This window comes from Phodopus roborovskii, unplaced genomic scaffold, assembly GCF_943737965.1.
Source record: "Phodopus roborovskii unplaced genomic scaffold, PHOROB, whole genome shotgun sequence".
Classification (NCBI taxonomy): domain Eukaryota; kingdom Metazoa; phylum Chordata; class Mammalia; order Rodentia; family Cricetidae; genus Phodopus; species Phodopus roborovskii.
Genome location: NW_026126470.1, coordinates 14391212 through 14405258, shown reverse-complemented (window position 1 = coordinate 14405258; position 14047 = coordinate 14391212). Strand labels below are relative to the sequence as shown.

Here is a 14047-nt window from a genome sequence, read left to right as displayed (position 1 = left end):
ATGTTGAAGGCTGCAGGTTTAAACATCTGTAAATGAGAAAAGAAGCCAGATGGGTTTGGGAATGAGACAGAAAGGGGAGGAGAGATAGAGTCTAAAACTGGGGGGAGATATAGACACTAAAATCATTGTCATTGAAAGAATGAGTTCAGTACTGACACTATATTCTATTACAATTTAAAATTTGCCTTTACTTTAAATTATTTTATCTAACAGGTGTAGAAGGGTACAAACTCCCAATGGCACACGTTCGGTAGAATTTCAAGGGAGCACTTTTAATTGTAGCCTATGAACACTTTAAATGTTTTTGAGGTATTGTATTTAATCTTTAATAACTGAAATTCCCTGTCAAAATCAGTTATTAAAACATGTATGCTAGAAATGGAAATTGAATATATTGTAACAGAAAAAAAATGCCAAGAATGGCACCCACTTGGTTGTCTTGCTTGTTATACAACATTAAATGTTGAAACTTGACTATAGCCTTGTTATTATTCTATGTCTACAGCATATGAGATACATAGTCTTACTAATCACGTCTAGAAAAAGAAGCATATCAAATCCATTGACAAGAAATTTCCCGCTCTCACTTTACAATGGTCAAAAGCTGCTTGTTTCCTTATTCTTTGACATCTAAATGTTAATTCATTTCACCAATTACAGATCCTTCCCGAAATGGGTGGTTAGTCAACTTGAGGGTGATACAGTATTGAATTCACCAGTTTTTCAATGACATTTTTTGCAGCCCAACCCTCTTACTTTCCCCTCTGTAGATAAAATCAGTCGATTGGTTTCACCAATCATTAAGCTATATGTCTTCCCTGTGACATGCTCATACCAACCATATGAAACATAAGGTAAGACTAATTTAACTCAAGGACAATTTTAGGCTCATGGCTTCCCTTGAGTTAGTGATAATATTAGAAGATAAAGCATGGAAATCACTTTAATGAAAAGTCCTACTATATTCACTTGTGGAATATTACCTTTAGTCACTCATGCCTGAGTAATACAATAGCTCTCACAGGCTGCAGTTTGCACTTTTAGTACAATTACATCAAGCAGTCATCACTTCCTGTCTCTCTTTGCAATTCTTTGCAAAACCCTATGCACTTAACTTGAAAATATCTACCAGTCTTTGAGCTTGACAAGGATTGTCCATTTCGTGCTATCATGACTCATTATGATTGATGTCCATGAGCTTGGAAAGGGACTGCTAACTCAGAATGTGCATTGCCCTTCAGATATTTGGAAGAAGGCCAAGCCAGAGAGAAGCCTTTCAAAACCTTAATACTTAATTGATAGATGGCTGACTCTGTGGATAGATGTCCTTTATCCTTGTCATGTGCCTTCTAGCAACTGCTGTTCTCTCTTAGGTGGGAAGCAAAGAAAATTTGCCAAATCCCAGGGAAGTAGCATTTCCTATCTGAGTTATGATAGTGTCTCTGTAATTTCTTTCCTACTCGTCTGCTCTTTAATTGTTTTGGATTTTTAAAATTTTTGTCTTTATAGAACCTGGGTGATAGGGGGTAAGTTTGAGGTTATTGTTTCTATGAATGGGCTGATGTCCCACTCTCAAAGCACAGAGTTAGGGATGAACTATTTTTTTTCCTTGAAAGTATTTTATGATAATTAAAGAATGAATATGCTGGATTGATCTTTATATATCTTTTTTCATCAAAAATATTCTCTTGGAGATTTGTTATTTTACCATTTGAAATACCAGATCAGGTATAATTGAAGGGATGTAATTTCAGGAACTTCATGATGCTTCTGAAGTTTTTGTTGTTTCTCCATTACTTGATGTTGATGTTGGAATCCCTCAGGTTTATGTCTTTATATTCCCTAACAATTAGCTGTTATGAGAATCATGAACTGCAACAAATCAAGTCAATTTAGAATCATTATTTAGATTATTATATAACATTTGTCTTCAAATTTCAACCAAAATTCAGTTAAAAGTTTGATGTATTTCCCCTATTAGGCATCATAGACTTTGAATAAAGCTAAATTGATAAGAAATGGGATTGTAGACTGAAGCACTGTGCCTACATCTTTGTCCCAAGTCTAATTTATTAATTAGTGGAGAGACAGAAATAGCTTGCAGGGTGAGATACTGAGTCTTGCAGAATGCCTTCCATTCACACTGTATAGGCAAAATATGCACTGTGTCTCATTATATCCATGCTGAAACTTGTTTTTATACAAAAAAAAAAAGAGTATTTGCAAAATTTCAAAAAAAAAAAAAAAACTCTGTTTCCTAGTGTTGATACTTTTCTTTGGGCACTCATAAATTTAACATGTTTAGCAGAGTAAACTAATGGACAAAACTTCCATTTTATAAACAAATGTCCAGAATCAAACATAAATTATCACATTCATATCATTGAAAGAGATTCTGGCCTGACGTGTTTTGTTGCTGTTCCCAGCTAGAAGCAGGGATTTTCATTTTGATATCTTTCTTTCTGTATTTTTCTCATACACAAACTCACAGCATAGTTTTGTCCATGATTCTACATGTAATGTAAACCCACAAGTGACAATTGTTCGATAGGTCCTTCTGTCTGACATTATATGTAGAGTGGCTTTTCACATCTGCAGAGCAAGTAGTTACATTTACCTTAATTTCTACTGAGAGATACAATATCCTTGTCCCTATGTGTGAGAGGGGTACTCTGATTACAGGAAAAATTCACAACCCAAGATGCTAGAAAGTGAAGAGGAATTTGAAAAGAAATTTATAAAGAAAACGTTCAATTATTTTCAAATACAAAATAAGCATATGCTCACAATTATAATGTTTTTTAGAGCTAAAAAGAAAACAATTAAATTTTGAAAAAATCTAGGCAGTTCCATTAGAATGAGACAAATATATTATGTATGTACATATATAACTGGATAATGTTTGTCAATATTACATATAACTTCAATTTTATATATTTTTCATTTTTTTCCTTTGTAAATGTCTTATTACTTTATCCATATTATATGTAAGGGTATCTTGCTTGTGTGTATGTCTCTGTTTCAAGTGTGTTCTGGACTCCTGAGGAACCTGAAGAGAGCATGAGATTTCCCATGACTAGAGTTAGAGACAGTTATAAGCTGCCATGTGGGTGCTGGGAATTGAACTGAGAATCTCTGGGAGAATCTCTGGAAGTACAGCCAGTGCTCTTAACCTCTTAAACACTGAGCAATGTACCAAGCCACTATGGTTTTTTTTTTTTTTGTATTCAAAATTTGTATTCAAATTTTGATGAAAGCGAGTTTCTGTTTACTTTTAAAGGGGTGATTATACTATGTGACTATTACCTATAAGGACAATATTTTAGAAATCTTTTTACACATCAACAATTTAATGTGATTGAGGACATTATACCTCTGTACATACTCTATGCATGGGTTTTTATAACTGTTGGTGAAATTGCAATCATTGGACAGAGCTATGCAAAGGCAGTTCAGTGATTTGATGGTATTTTTTATAGTCTGATTATCTAGGCTTGGTTAATGCTTATTAAAAAGGAATTAATACATTCATATTTGAGTGAGAGCTTATCAGGAAGGGGAAGGAGACTTAGCTGCATCATGAAAGTTTCCATTTAGAGTAGGAAAATGTGACCTACTAGAGATAGGTGCTGTGGGAGCTTCTTTACTTCAAAATGTCAATTTACTTCATAGTTACATTTCTTCCCTATGTCCTCCAGGTCTAGCAGACATGCTACAGAATTAATTCTGACAGGTTATATTAGAAGCATAGAATTCCTCTGTATCTGACACAAACTTGGAAAAACCTCTTTTCCTCCCAACTTTCATAGAAAAGCAAAATAAAATAAGTTCCAATATTTAATGAAATTCTAAAACATTTCAGATGTTTGTGTCTGAAGCTTCTGTAGGTTGCTCCCAAGAAGTTCTTATGTTGACATGCTAGAAGAAATTACTGAGTCACAGTCAAGGTCCTTTCAAATTTATCTCTGACAAACACAATGTGACTGGCCTATGCTTAGAAAAATAGAGACATGGAGATGGGTATGAATTCTCCTTCCTGATCCCAGATTCTTTCCACATCAAGGCAAACATTTCTTTGAAATGAGAACTGCCTAAAAGCAACTGGCAATATTTTTCTGTGATTCTCCCTGCACAACTCCTAAAAGCGCTATTAAAAGATCATACACAATTTCCATTGTATAAATTCACATTGTTCATGATATGTCATTTGCTTGCATTCTGTTGTTTGACAAGAGCTGGTACTTTTGTGCTATTTTCAAATTGGAGCACGGGGTTTAAAAGAATTTATTGTCCTCTTTCCACCCTCCTTTGAAAAGAACAACTAAGGACAAGGTTTAGTGGCAAACACCTAACCCCAGCGCTCTGCTGGGAGACTCAGGCTGACGTCTGAGCAAAGGCCAGCCTGATCTACACAATGAAATGGGCTTCTCCCTCACAAATGTAGGTGCACTATTATGATAAGAGGTGTGGGTGTACATATCTCCACCCTCTCTTCCTTTCTTCTTCATTCTTTTAAAAGAATGATTCAAAATGAAATCATTCTCATGTCTACCAAATTGCATGTGGAGAACATTTTAAGTTACAGAACTAGTTACATAATGTTCTGTAATTTTTTTTTCTCTTTTTTAAATGTTAGGAGACATGTGTATTCGCGGTAAGGCCTTTGACAGCCTGCTGCCAATCTAGACCAATTTAAGAGAGACTTGAATGATAACTGAGATACAAAGAGAAAATAAACACTTTCTAAACATACAAGATGAATCACTCTGAATGCCAAATCCTTTCATACTTAACCTTTAGTTCCCTATTAGTAAATAGTTTACCAAAGCATTCAAACATTGAATATTAGCTTTAATTAATGTTATCTTTATATTTATGTTTTAAGTCTTATAACACTTTGTATTTTTCTTCAAATTGGCCAATTTTAGTGCTTTCCACTTGGCTCTCTCTTTTTCTCTTATTTGTATGATCTGGTGATAACAAAAAGTTTAGATGAGAAGAAAGAGTATCAGTATTGCACAGAACTATTTAGATTCTCCTGAATCCCTTAAGCATCACTTTTGAAGTGTGACCCATCAAATACTGCCTGTTTGCAAATATACAATGTTACAACCTTGTCTTAACTTTATTTTAGCACTTAGTATTATATTATAAAACACATATCTTATAAAATGCTTGAGATAAAATGTCAGTGTGTGCATGTGCATGCTCACATATGTTTGCGTGTGTTAGACTTTTATCTAATACTCCACTAATCACTGCTCATATATTTACATTGTTCATTATACTTTAGCTAATTCATGCTAAAAAGCAATTATCAAATGGGCACAATATGTCAGACTTGCACTTCTGATACCAAACTTTAAGGCCTTAGGTGGAGCAATGATGAGCATCACCTTCTTTGCATAGATGTCTGTGACAGATGTAAATATTATGCCAGTATTTTTTTTCATAGCACATCTGAGAGGCTGTTTAAAAGTTGAGTTGCAGTGTCTGTGGGTCCACTACATGACATTTCTGGGAGCCACATATCAGTTTAAGTATTGTAGACACTTTGAATTAAGGTTTTATTCCCTAATGATGACGTTATCAGTGACAATTTTACCTACTAGATGACTGTAACAAATAGTCTCCTGCACTATATTAGGAAATGGCAAAATTTAAGAGTGGTTAAAGTTGGTATCTGAAACTCGAGCAAATGATAAACTGTGTAAAACTTTCAAATTAAAAGCTATCTGTATATTTGGACAATATATCTTATTTAAAATGAGTTAATTCTTTTCAGAAATAAGTTATTTTCACTTTTATCCCAACAAACCACAGGACATATAATTGATATCATCCAAATACAGACTATGTTGTTCATTTTATGCCCACCATTCCCTGTCATCACTTTAGTTGACCAGTACTGATTTGGGTCCAACTTGTAAGATCCTAACAATTCTGCATTCCCAAAATTTTAATAAGCAGATACCTTCTACATAAAAAAAATCATTTGCTAATTAGTGACAAAATTTGATTCAAATAAACTTGCAGATATGTGTACATGTGACTGCCCTGTGCTTGGTTATTCACCTTTGTGGCAGAAATATTGGATAGCATTGTGTACACTCAGCCTTAGAGCCCCTTGGTCCTTTGTGAGGAATATAGCATCCCTTAGTTATGAAACACTGTGAAGCTTGAATACATTTTACCTAGAAGATTTTGGAAATGGGTTGATGGATCTGAACTGATATTTAAATTCTTGGTCAGTATGTTGGTCCACTTTCATGTTTCTGTCTCATGAAGTAAAAACAATAAATTGGAAAAGTAGAAAGATGCCCTTGGATCTACTAGACATTCCTTGATGTTTTCTTTAATAACCTCCTTAGTATTATAGAAAACTTGAGATGTTCATGCATAACTGGAATCTATTCAGTTTCAACTATTTTCAAATTGTATTACTATAATGCTTTATCACATTAATAGTAGTTTCAGTCTACTGTAATTATAACAATTCAATGCATAATGCTTTTAAGTGTACCTGATGATCATGATGGTGAGGAGTATTCAATAAATTGCAATAAATGCTTTCTGATGCTTCATTTGAAACATATTACCATATAGAATAATGCTAGTTCTGTTCAGTATGTGTTTTTGTATTATTCCTTCAAATAAAACATTTTCTTACTATGAATAAGTTCTGCATTTTATAATTACACACTAATGCTATATCATTCTTCTAATAAGACTATATATATGTATATACACTACTTGAAACAGTTTGATATCTAAATTCAATGGCAACTCTAATTGTTCATTTCAATTGAAGCAATCTTATTTAATTTGGAACAAGAGATGACTTTGCACTGAACCAAACCATTGCTTGTCACTACCTATATAATTTCATTAATTTTATCATGTTGAAATTCCCAGTCTTCTTCTCTAAACTGAGGTCCAATAGGTAGGTGTTATTAATTATGATTAATACTTACTACTATGTGTGTATGTCTTTCCTTTATTACAGTAACATTTCAAAGAGGAGATGGAGGACTAATGAGCAATGGGAGGTATGCTAAGGAGTTTCTTTTTATTATTATTTTTAATCAGTACTGGGGAAATTCTGTAGTGAGCAGCTATTATTGTAATAAACGATTACTTATAAGTCTGAGAATTCTAGGAGGAATTAAATGGCTTACCACAAGGTTTAATGATCTATCTGTTGTGCACTTTAGAGGAATCAAGTCCAGATGTTTCATATCTCCCAGATGCCCCTGAAGAAATTAGTAGTAAATATCACAAGGAATGTGTTCATTTGTTAGCAGGATGTTTATTGCATTAATTAGACATTAGCAAATGAAGTTGCTGTTGTTTAAGACTCCTTATTGGCTCTCACTAAATTGCTGTGAGTGAACAATTACACATAATCGATCACAAAGTAAATGATTCATGGATGATGAATAGGCTGTAGATTGATAGGACTGGATTCCACAACTTTGGATACTCAATTGAAATTGATAAAAGCTGATAACAAACCCATATATCCTCATCTATTTTCCTTTTGCCAATATGGAGATTGTAATTAGGCTCTGGTAATAACTTCCAATCTCCCATTTAATCAATATTTTAGCAAAAAGAGATTAAGTCTAATGAGAGCTAGCAGATATTGCAAGAAGCAATTGAATCTTCTTATTGCAGTTTCCATAGAAACACATGTTTCTCTTAGGAATTGTACCAGAAAGGGTCTATCATAAAAAGTACAATAATTACAGGTGATCTATTTCTTTGTAAATATGCTAGTATCCTGGAAAGGAATCAGACTCTCATCTTTACATTAAATAATGGAACTCTTTATTAAATGTGATAATAAAGAAGTTTTCTTCATAGATTCTAAACTAGCATTTTTATTTTGCAATGTGAGGAACCTGAAAATGTACTATTGATAGAAAAGTATAAGAAATCTTAATTAATTTGTCTCAAGCTATCTGCCTTCCCATCAAGGGTGATGACCTAGAGAAAACAGATTCCGTTAGTGGCTTCAAAAATGAGGACTGAATAGTTCAGGTCTCTGGAAATGGCCAATATGGAGCAGCTACTCAGAGAAATTGTTCCCTTGAGACGTCAATTTACCATAAACCTTCATCTCAGGATGTTACTATGTTCCCTATTTCCCACCAGTTCCTGGGTGGAAAACTGATTTCATTTCCTTGTGAGCCAAATCCCAGTCAAAACTTTTTTGCTTCCACTGACAGAGAAGATCTATGTCTAGCTTTAATGAACTACTGAAATTTCTTACTTCTTAAGAGCACTCGCAATTAATTTGAAGTCAATTAAAATCTTATATCTCTTAACCCATTTTAATGTGTAAAGAAGATGTCAAATTCTCTCAGTGAGCCCCACAGGCTAATCTTCATTTCATCTCTGTTTCAGCCGTCCAGGTCTTCTAAATGCCAGTGATCCCAATTACCCATGGCTTGCGGATTCCTGGCCAGCCACGAGTTTGCCAGTGAACAATAGCAATAGTGGCCCAAATGAAATTGGAAATTTTGGGCGTGGAGGTAAGTTGTGTTTTTCAAAATAATATTATTTTTTGGGAATCTATTTTTAATTTTGGTGTTCTGGAATTTTTACCTTATTCTACTTTTCTTCCAAGCATTTTACATTTTTGTTTTGTATGTAGGTAAACAAATATGCATGGGAAAGATGGAGGGAATATTGCAGAACTCAGTTTTTTTCCTCAACTGTGTGGGCCCCAAGTATCAAGCTAGAGTTGTCAAGCTTGGTGGAAGGGCTACTACCCTCTGAGTCATCATGATGACCCCAGAGATTTAAAGTAACACATTAAAAATATCTCCTTTCAAGACCGGTGCATGACTCAGTGGTAAAAGTGACATACCTCTCAGAGGACCCAAGTTTAGGTACCAGTACTCACAGGAGGCAGCTCACAAGCACCTGTAACTCTAGCTCCAGAGCATCCGGCACCCTCGTCTGGATGCCAATGATACCTGCACTCCCACATGCTCAGACACACACATATGCACATCATTAAATATCATTTTAAAGACTATCTTCTTTTGTAATTGAGACAACAAATATATGGCCATAGTGCTGGTCTTTGCCTGTCTATATCACTTTAAGCAAAAACAGGGTTAATAATTGAGAAAAATATTGACTGAGAATTTAGTTTTTAAAATATCACAAAACTACTAAAACTAGGATATTCAACACTGTACTATGTGTAAAAAGAGTTCTTAATTGGTCTAGATAATAAAAGGCCAGAGTCAGATATAAAGGGGAATGCTGAGAGATCAGAGAGAAGCAGCAAACCACAGCACACCTTAACTCCTAAGTTTCTCTGCAGAGAAGAGAACAATTTCTTGTTTGTCCCTGCTTATGTCCTGATACTGCTTAGCTACCTCACTTCTTGCCTGTCTGTATAGACCTCCATACGCCTATGGTTAGCTAGTGGAGAGCTAGCTCTGACCCCCCCCCCAGACAGGTTTTATTTATGCAAGAAAAATATCACTACAACTATGTGTTTTTTCCTATCCAAGTCAGCATTCTGTTTACCAGACACCTCTTAGACATCTTTCAGTATGGAAGTAAAGAAGAATGTAAATTTGATCATATAGTATATCTACAAAGAGTGGTAGATAGCTAAGTAAATATGACATGGTCAGAAAGAGACTTCTGAAACTCTGTGATTAATAACTGGTATTACAAATGAAAGGTGTAATCATAGTAAGTTACTGCTAATACTTCCAAATTTGGATGCTACTGTTATCTCTATGAGTCTTGCATTCTACTGTAACTAGCTGTTAATTTCCCCCAAATATTTCTTCTTTGAGTAATTTATAATAATATAATTCTATAAGGAGAATTGAATGGATGACTATCAAGGTGAAGGCTTTTGTAGAATCCCTTTGTTTAGTGTAATAGCTAGATTACATACACATTTACTCTTCACTTAGCACAAAGCATGGAATATAATCAGTGAGTAATAGGTACCAATAAATTACTAATGATAATGAAAAGAAAGCTGTGTGATTGACTGGTTATCTTCTAACTCTATGTAAACTAGCATGGGAACTTTCTGCACCTGAACACGTCCAAATATGACCTCACCACTATATCCTCTCTGCTATTCTACAACAACCCACGTTGAAAAATCTTTGGTTTCCAAAGCTTTTCCCAGCCAGGAATAGCTCCATCTTTTATTTGTATTTATATCAGACTACCACAACATGCTGTGTTCAATAATTCGTACATAAAATATATTATGACTTTGTTAGGCAAGCTACATTAACTTCCAGGATATCTTATTCCAGTTTAACCAAACCATGCTGATTTGCAAAGGTTTTCTTCATTACCATCTTGTTTTTTTGTGTGTGTGAAGTAGATGCTTCAGAGATGTACATCAAAGTCAATACAAAGGGCTTGCAGGCTTTTCTGTATCTTTTTTTCAGTATGTTAATCATTTTAATAATTTACTATTTATGTAGGAAAACTAGCACATGGCATTTTTATAAAGTTACAAAATAGGTAACTGTTTATTGTTTAAAACTTAACAAAATATATTTAATCGAGATGAATAACTTAAAGTTGGTCAGATCAATTTTTAGATCATCAAATGCTTTTTCTATGCTATGATATGTTCTGAAGGTTCATTCACATGTATGAATATATAGTAATAGTCATGTATGAGAATTATGGACACTAAGATTTTCCCATTAGTAATGTGATACCAACACATGTTTAAATGTAGACAAAAGAATAATTCAAATAACTGAGTGACCTACTAGCAGTTGGCCAGACAAAAATAAACATTTCTTTGGCCATTTCATTTACAAGTGTTTTTTCTCTTCTCGTCCTTTGATTGGGGAATTATGGAAATGAAGATATAAATCTCAAAAATCCTTTTCCACAAGCAACTGAAGACATAGTGAAGAAAGCAGTCATTCACACACATAAGGAAGCAAAATCTAAATGCCCTTCCCTGACAATGAGATCCACCATCATAGAGCCCTCATCTAGTAGCTGATGGAAACAGAAGCAGACACCCACAACTAAACATTGAGCCAAACTGGAATCCAGATGCAGAGAGGGAGGAAACGACAGGCTACAGAAACACATAGAGACGAGACAGCTGACCTGAACAAGGAGGAGCTAATGGGCCCCCAGGCTGATAGCTGGGAATCCAGCATGGGACTGACTTAGACCCCCTGAACATGGGTCTCAGTTAGAAGGCCTGGGCAGTCTAAGGGACCTGGGATAGTGGAACCAGGATGTATCCCTGGTGCACGAAAGGACTTTGGGAGCACATCCCCCATGGAGGGATACTCCCTTAACCTGGAGGCAGGACAGAGGGCCTGGTCCCTACTCCAAATGATGTGACAGCTTTAGATGACCCCTCTTGGAAGGCATCACCCTACATGTGGAGTGTGGGGGGCTGGTCAGGGAGGGTGGTTGGGGAGCATGGGAAGGTGGGAGCAAGGAAAAGAGGGAGAGAGAGAGGGAAGTGGGATTGATATGTAAAATAAAAATAAAAAATAAAAAAGTAATCTCATATGAAAAATACAATAAAATATAAGTACAACCAAGATGTTTGAAGCTGCATTGCAAATGCAACTACAGGATAGTAGTCCTTTAATTCACAGATTTCAACCATAGTATCAACAAGATGCATACAGCCTAAAGCATTGAGAAGGGGTTGTTGGGAAGCAGGAGAAATGGGAAGTGCAGCCTCCGTATGGTGATAACCCTTTAGATGAAGCCTGTTGGGACACAAGCAGACCCAGAATTCCAAGCCATCTGCTAAGACTAACTTCCACATGTAAAATGTATAATCTTTCAAAATTAGGATATAATTCTTATTATTGAAAATCTGATAGTTATCAAATAAGACAATATACAACTGCAAAAAATCAATATTGGTACACTTTCACGTGTGGACTGACTGTAATTTAACCTAACAGGGAGGAATTCTGTGTTCAAAGTTAAAGTCAGTGTGTTAACAGAGTACTGTATTAACAGGTTACAGTTTTGGTTATTCTCACCACCCCTCCTCCACTTAAACCCACTGGACACACGCACGCAAAATACATTTTCAAGAGTTTACAAATAAACTGTCCTATTATCTAAGTCTAAAACACTAAAGAGGCTTAGGCTTAGATATGGTGAACTAAGTCCATGTTGGTGACACATCCTACTTAAGGTTCATATATATCTGAAACCTCACTGATGATAATATTTTCACTAACTAATGTTGTCAGATAAGAAGAATTTTTTTGTTTTGTTTTGTTTCTTCAAGACAGCATTTCTTTGTGTAGCTTTGTAGACAAGGCTGGCCTCGAACTCATAGAGATCGCCTGCCTCTGCTACACAAGTGCTGGTATTAAAGGCATGCACCACCACTGCCTGGCGAACATCAGGATTTTTAAGAGCAAAAGGATACTAACATTTAAATTTTAATAAAAACAAAAACTCTAAGGATAAAATGTAGTGCAATTTTGAAATCGGAAAAAAATTACTTGCTTATACGACGCATTGAAATATTAAAACTTGAATATAATTTTACTTCAGTGAATTTAAAATACATGTCATTGTAAACAGATTGGAGAAATTCTGGACTCAAAAACCTTTGAAAACTGAAAAGTTTGGGGGTATAAAATTATAAATTTTCTATAGATTTTCTGTTATGAAGACAAATTCTCTATCTGTTGTAAGTTAAAAAAAAAAAAGTGAAACTAATTCTATTAAGTCTTTATTCCAAGTACTGTTGAGAGTCGTCAAGTCTAAATGTTAAGGGTATGAGGTTTGTGGAGCTCATGTTAATGGTTGATATTATTTCTAAATGTTTAAAACCAGTGTCAGCAGATTTGCTAAGTCTCTTTCAGTTGAAAAGAGAAAATAAGCTCAGAAGAGAGGTGGCAGGTCTGAGTTATAAAGCACCAGGTAAAGATAGGTAAAATCCCCAAATGATAAATAGGCGGAGTGATATTCATTGTTGTTGCAAAAGTCCAATTTTACTTTTGTTATCGTATGACATGAAACTATAATTCCCTGATCCTCAGAGCTGATAGGATAAATTAAACCCACTGATCAGCAAGATTGCATTTTTTAACGCTAAATCCTCTGTATCATAAAAGTGACTTACCTTTGAAACTTGTCCTTTGTTATGCACCAGAAGGGAGTCCATTTCCTTTCAGTTAATTCTCGGTTTCCAACACTGTGAAATAAAGCAAAGCAAATGGCAAGTTAAAACTTCAGAAGAAAAAAAAAATATTATTTCATAGTGAGGATAGTCTTATTTTGGACCACTCTTAACTGTACCACAGTTAGTTTTTGTGTCTTTTGTGCTGGAGTGGAATGAGATGTTTTCATCTCTAATTTGCATAGTCCCTCTTAGCAGCATTCCCAGAAAATGCGAACACTTTCTTTGCTTTTAAAACTGAGTAAACAACTGAGTGTGCTTTCCAGTAACGGAGCATCTCAAAATCTCCTATTCATGCTCGAAGAAAATGGGGAGGAAATGTAGTAAGCAGTGAGACGTGAAGGACAAGTGCTGAGCCTGCCTATCACTGGGGTTGATGGTCTGACGATGGTTGTATATCATCTCCCCTTCATTGGCGCATGAAGCCCATCCCAGCTGCAGTGCAGACGTACAGTGTGGCACATGTATTTTTCATCCTCAGTTCTGATAGTGTTGGGTTCCTGTGCATCATTAAATAGTTTCATTTCCCTACGTTCATTGCAGAAGTGCTGCCTCCAGTTCCAGGCCAAGGAGATAAAACAGCAACAATGCTTTCAGATGGAGCCATTTATAGCAGCATTGACTTCACTACCAAGACCACTTACAACAGTTCTAGCCAAATAACACAGGCCACCCCATATGCCACTACCCAGATCCTGCATTCCAACAGCATCCATGAACTGGCAGTTGACCTTCCTGATCCACAATGGAAAAGCTCAATTCAACAAAAAACAGACCTGATGGGATTTGGCTACTCACTACCTGATCAGAACAAAGGTAACAATGGTGAGTCAGCTTCTTGTGTCTTGAGAAATT

General features: G+C 35.3%; 1 protein-coding gene across 16 annotated transcripts in view; it reads left to right on the top strand.

The window, feature by feature from the left end:
* Positions 1 to 14047, top strand: part of Robo2 (roundabout guidance receptor 2) — a 1084901-nt gene that overhangs the window by 1032507 nt on the left and 38347 nt on the right. For all 16 annotated transcript variants that reach the window (XM_051191750.1, XM_051191748.1, XM_051191757.1 and 13 more), the window contains 3 exons: positions 7007 to 7049; positions 8410 to 8537; positions 13736 to 14017. In XM_051191750.1, the coding sequence (XP_051047707.1) occupies positions 7007 to 7049; positions 8410 to 8537; positions 13736 to 14017 (453 nt within the window). The remainder of the gene's footprint in view (positions 1 to 7006; positions 7050 to 8409; positions 8538 to 13735; positions 14018 to 14047) is intronic.